Below are 6227 nucleotides of genomic sequence, written 5' to 3' on the forward strand. Positions count from 1 at the left end.
TCTCTCTCTCTCTCTCTCTCTCTCTCTCTCTCTCTCTCTCTCTCACTCCCCCTCCCTCCCCCTCCCTGTCCCTCTCTCTCTTTCTCTCCCTCTTCTCTTTTTTTCTCTTTCTGTTTCTGTCTCTGTATCTCTCCTTCCCTTCCTCTCCCTCCCTCCTTCCCTTTTCCTCTTCTCTCCCTTTTACCTCTCTCCCCCTCTCTCTTTCCTTCTCTCTCCCTCTTTCCATCTCTTCTGCTCCTCTACTCCTTCCCCCTATCCTTCCCTCTTCTCTCCCCCTACCTTCCCTTCTCTCCCCATTTCTCTTCCCCTCTCCACTTCTTTCTTTCCTTCTCTCCCCCTTTCTTTCCATCTCTTTCCTTCCTCTGTTCCTTCACCCTCTCCCTCCCTCTTCTCTCCTCATCTCTCTTCCCCTCTTTCTCTGCTCCTTTCTTTCTCTTCTCCTTCCTACCTACTCCCCTCCCCTCTCTCCACAGCTCCTTCAATGCCTGAATATGACACAGATTCACCTTTGAATGAGACAGACACAACTATTACTGTCATGCTGAAACCTGCACGGTCCCGGGGTGCACCTGTCAGGTGAAGTTCTAATTCTCTGTTGGGGGGAGGACAGGGGGCATATCAGATCTCACCTCTCCTTCCAGGGACATACATATCTCTCTCCTCTGCAGCAATGACACTGATACATTCTGGACAATGCCAACTGCCAGGGGCATAACCTGGGAGGGGTATGGCATGAGGCAGAGCTAAAAGTGAGGGCACAGAATCTGCTTCCTGGCCAGACAAGCACTCTCCAGACCCACAGAGAAAGGTCAAGGAAGAGAGATTCAGGTCAGGGAGGGAGTGAAGAGGGCTGCTCTGCCTCTGACAATTCATCTAATTCTGGAAGAGTTGAGGGGGGGTCGGGGGGGTGCAAGAATTCAGCTTATCTCCAGGAAGCAAGTCGGCATAGCTGGATCCTCACCAGCCTGGTCCCTGGAAACACTGGCGGTGGCACCCCCAGACCAGAGAAGGAACACAGTTGAATCTAGCATAAGAATATAAGCACCGGTTAGGCAAAATCAACGCTATCACTGTGCTGGAGACGCTGACAGGGACACATTCAGGGATACTAGGGTAAAGGTCAATGGCAATTGTGTTTAGGGATAAGGATATTAGTTAGCATTTGTATAATGCTTTAAGCTTTATATAATGCTTTAAAGTACTTTACAAATACTATTGCATTTTATCCTTATAATGAACGACCCAGGGAGGTGGGTACTATTATTTTTTTTTTTTTTGCTTTTTTTTTGGAGGGCAATTGGGGTTGTGACTTGCGCAAGGTCACATAGATAGTATTTGTGTTAAGTGTCTGAGGCCAAATTTGAACTCAGGTCCTCCTGACTCCAGGGCCGGTGTTCTATTCACTGTGCCACCTAGCTGCCCCGGTACTATTATTAACATCATTTTACAGACAAAGAAATTGAGGCAGATAGTTGTTAAGTGACTTGTCCAGGGTCATATAACTAGGAATTTTTTGAAGATAGATTTGAACTCAGGTCTTCTTGACTCTGGGTTCTTCTAGGACCCTGGATGGAATATCCACTGAGCCACCTACCTACCTGTGATTTCATTAGTATAGTGAACTTCCAGGTGAGGAAATCCCCTCTGCCAGTACAAGGCACCACCTTTATTGTAACTTATAGTATTAGAGAATTGCCTAAAAGCATTGAGAGGTTTTGACTTACCCAGGTTTATACATAGGTCAGAGGCAAGATTTGAACCTAACTCTTCCTGAGTCCAAGGTCAGCCCTCCATCTAGCCAGGTACTTTATCTCAAGCACCAAGGTCAGTGGAAGATGTGTTTATGAAGGACAACAATGAGGAAAGGAAAGAGCATAGGTCGTACAGTATGTATGCCTAGGAAAAATACCAGTCACAATATGAAGCTGGCACATCCAGCCAGAGATTCAGGGAATGGAAAATTTCTGGTGTTCTTGTCAATCTGTGCAGACAAGTTGTTCAGGGTCTGTGCCCTCTTTTAAAATTGTGGCTTGGAGACATGCCTCTGTGAGCAGTGCACAGGAGATTTTAAAGAGCCCTTTACCTCCGGCAGCCAATGCTCACATTCATGGAATGAGAACCTTGGGTGGCATTTTCTCACACAAAAGCGTTCTTCTGCCCCAGCCATGCCAGTGAAGAAGACGAAAAAATCCTCGTTGAATATTTCCACCTGTTTAGAGATTATTAAATGGTTTTATCTCTGGTCTGAAGACCCACCTAAGGGAGTCTTCCCAGGAGAGAAACTTAGCGCTAGGAAGAGGATTAGGAGCCTTGGGCAGAGGTGTCAAACACATGACTTTAGTCCCTATTACTCCTGAGTGTTCCCCAAGCCAGATTAAAATGTAATTGGGAAAATATTGAGCAAAATAACAAAAATACAGAAAAAGGTAGCATATTAAAACTAAGTCAATACACATTCCTCAGAGATCCTTATATATGACTTAGTGGGTCCCCATTTCTACTTGAGTTTTAAACCACTGCTCTAAGGAACCTCAGAAGCCATGGAGCCCAACCTTCTTCTTGCACAGATAAAGAAACTGAGGCCCCAGAGAGGTAAAGGCAATTTTTCCTAAGTTAATACAGATAGTAAGTAGTAGAGGGAGGATTCAAACCCAGCTCCTTAGTCTCTAAGTCCTGTACTTTGCCCTGCACCGTGTGTTGCCTGTGCCCTCAATAGCACCAGCTGCACATCCACCTTCATTGAAGCTGAGGGTTTTGTTTGTACATGCTCAAAACAAGAAATAGTTTCTGTAAAACACTTCAGGGTTTACAAAGCACTTTCCCATGGTGTATTCCCATGGAAAACATGGTTCAATCCCATTTTCAAGAGGAAGACACAGAGGCTCGTAGAGATTGTGATTCGCTTCTGTTCATACAGCAAATAAGTATTAGAGGCAGGGCTTGAATGCAGGTTTTCCTGATTCTCTGATTCAAGGCTGCTTCTCTAATACCTATACCATACTGCCTATTATAGGGTTGTCAAGAATATTGTTTGTCCCAGACCCCATTCTGCAAAAAATGACCCACTGAATGAAATGTATATTTAATAGAGTGGCTTTTGTTGTTTGTTTGTTTTTTTGGCTTCCATTATCCTCCCTTTACCCCAGGGTCCAAATCACAGCCCTGAACAAAGATTATGAGAAGGCAAATAAACAAAGCACAAATCATGGGCATTTCTTAGCTGTTCCCTTGGATACCTCTGAGCACCAAATGATGATAAGTTGACATACTGTTAAACCATGGTTATTATGAGTGATGTGCATGTTGGTAATAATGTACCATGTGACTGGGCATTTGTGTCACATTTTATGCTGTTTTATGTTTTGCTTTCTGAAAATCCTGTCCACCAAACCATAAGTTTCCCTTGTGGGTCCCACCTGCTTCACATTCTATCCCTAGACCACCATTATCTCCCCTTCCATTCTACCTTTAATACTAAAACCTAGAACTATAACTGAGAATTTATGAAACTAGGGAAAGTTCCACAAATTGACAAGTAGCCCCCATTGGAAGGGGTGAGATGGACTATAATACTGTCATATCATGAGTAGAGAACAGTGAAAGACTGCTGCTGGGGAGGCTTCAGAAGGTGGAGGAAGCAGGATGAATGGGGAAGGAATTCACCCTAGTCAGCCTTCAGGTAGCTTCCTAATTTAATTCAATGATCCTTGCTAAGGAGGTACCAAGTTCTGTTCTTTGTATGCTACTTTGTATGCAAGTGCTGTTAACATCCTCTAAATTCAGTACCATAGGACAAAGCCCCAGTCACCCCATCTTAGTTATAGCTTTTCTAAAAGCTATGAAGCAAGGTCAGGAGGACTTGTTTACCCAGTCCAGGAGCTTCGAGGTTCCCTTGTGGAGCTTTGTGGAACAGTAAGGAGTCATTCACAGAGGTAAAACAAAACTGACATAAATAAGTCTTTGATTTGCATTGCCCTAGTTTCTGTTGTCATTCAATCATTTTCAGTTGTGTTCAACTCTTTGTGAACACATTTGGGTTTTCTTGGCAGAGGTTTTGGAGTGATTTGTCATTTCCTTTCTTCAGATCATTTTATAGATGAAGAAACTGAGGTAAACAGGGTTAAGTGATTTGCCCAGCTAGTAAGTGTCTGAGGTCACATTTGAACTCATGTCTTCCTGACTCCAAGCTTGGTGCACTATCCACTGTGCTACCTAGCTGCCCCAATAAAGTGGCTATCATTCAGTATTCTGTGTGAGAGCTATCTGTGTTTATGTATTATCCCCAGGAGTGGATACATGTGCTCTCCACTGTATTGAGGTGGCACAGGGGATAGAACACTGGAGTCAAAAAGACCCAAGTTCCAGTCTGGCCTCAGATATTTATTAGCTGTGTGACTTAGCTATGTGTAAGAGACTTAACCTACATCTGCCTCAGTTGACTCAACTGTAAAATAGGGATAATAAGAGCATTTACCTCCCAGGGTTGTTGTGAGCATCAAATGAGGCAATATTTGCAAAACAACAAAAATTATTGATCAGATGATTCCCTGAGTCCAGAACTTATAGATCAGCATCAGTAGAGGGAGTTTTCCTGCCTGAAGTTTACAATGCCCAGGAAATCATAGGTCCAGAATTTTTTTTAACAAAGTGATTATCATCTTAACGCTAATCTGAGGGATGGCTTCTGCTAGGGAAACAGAAGCAAACTGTACAGGGATGAAGGACAAAACTCAAGTACACAGAGTTTCTAGAGGGCAAGTCTCTTTGAGCCATAGTTCACTGGTAAGAAGGGAATAATAATGCCTTCTTTGCCTGCCAGGCAGAGTTGTTGTGAAGACTTAAGTGGCCATCCCTGCAATTGGCAGCAACTTCTCCCCTCAAACCAGACATGACACAAGATCCCAGGATGATGTATCAAGAAGTAGACCTTAAGCCTTATGAACCATCTGGTTCAGCCACCTTCTTTTACAGCTGTGGAAAATTGGGACACAGAAAAGTTAAGTGACATGACTAAGGTCACATAATTGGCACTGTCAAGTTTCAGTAATCACAATGTCAAGTTTAGCTCTCCAAGGTCAGTACTTTCTCAACTGTGTCATATTGTTTGATTTTGTACTGCTCTATGCCCCAACTGGGCCAGACATTTATGAAGTCAGGCATTTATGGGGCTTCTGTAAGTGTTGTACCCTCCCATGGGAAGGAAGGAAGGAAGGAAGGAAGGAAGGAAGGAAGGAAGGAAGGAAGGAAGGAAGGAAGGAAGGAAGGAAGGAAGGAAGGAAGGAAGGAAGGAAGGAAGTGATGGGGTGCTTGAGATCTATATCTGTAATAGCAATTTGTAAAACCAATTTGCAACATCAGTCTGTAACATCAATTTGTAAAACCAGTCTGTAAAATCACATTTCCCCCTCCAAGTCACAGAACATTAACTCTGCCCCTTCCCCCTACCTGCACTCTGCCTAGCTTCAAAGCATTAACTCTGCCCAGCAACAACTCATGAATTGTTTATCATCTCAGCTTGGAACACTAACAAGCTATACCTATCAATCCTTCACAAAAGTATCTATAAACATTCCAGCTTAGGCAACTATTATCTCCCCCTTGTATAGTGTCCGCTGCCTCCATGAATCCTTCAATACCCCATCTCTAGGTTAAGTCCTTAAGCAATTATCTCTCCCTAACCTTGGTTCCCAGACATGAGTCCTGTCAAGCATGACACTGATGGGTGGCAGACTGGGCACTTCTCAGTCAGCCCTTGACCGCTAGCTGACTTAGTGATGTTTCAAGCCTAAAACCACACCTCCAGGTAGCACACTCCACCCCCTTCCCCCGCTTTTTCCCAGTGAATCATGGTTACTATGCCTGCTCAGTTACATGAAACCTGCATGCCCCTTTAAACACTGGCCCCACCTTAGACCCACCTTAACTCCTCCCTCATCCCACCCTCCTCTCACCTGGTCAGCCTAATTGACATCTAATGAATAGCCTTAACTCTTTAAAAGCTATGCCTGTGTCTTCCTTAAGCTTGCAGGTCCCCTAAGGATCCTTGCCCGCTGTAAGGCATATAATAAACTTTTATAACTCTGACTCCAATTAGGCTTGAGTTGAATTCTTTCCAGACAGAAGCACAGGTTCTGGTCTTAAGATCAGAGTCCCTGCTGAACCTAATAGCCAACCTTCATCAGAAGGAAGGAAGGAAGGAAGGAAGGAAGGAAGGAAGGAAGGAAGGA

At 44.0% G+C, this 6227-nt stretch overlaps 1 protein-coding gene across 3 annotated transcripts in view; it reads left to right on the top strand.

The window, feature by feature from the left end:
- The window catches only part of PTPRT (protein tyrosine phosphatase receptor type T), a 1346273-nt gene that overhangs the window by 1086563 nt on the left and 253483 nt on the right, over nucleotides 1–6227 (top strand). For all 3 annotated transcript variants that reach the window (XM_069077714.1, XM_069077712.1, XM_069077713.1), the window contains exon 11: nucleotides 474–576. In XM_069077714.1, coding sequence (XP_068933815.1) covers nucleotides 474–576 — 103 coding nt within the window. The remainder of the gene's footprint in view (nucleotides 1–473; nucleotides 577–6227) is intronic.

This window comes from Petaurus breviceps, unplaced genomic scaffold (genome assembly GCF_028583685.1).
Source record: "Petaurus breviceps papuanus isolate PSGF00001 unplaced genomic scaffold, PetGlider_PUasm1.0 90994, whole genome shotgun sequence".
Lineage (NCBI taxonomy): Eukaryota > Metazoa > Chordata > Mammalia > Diprotodontia > Petauridae > Petaurus > Petaurus breviceps.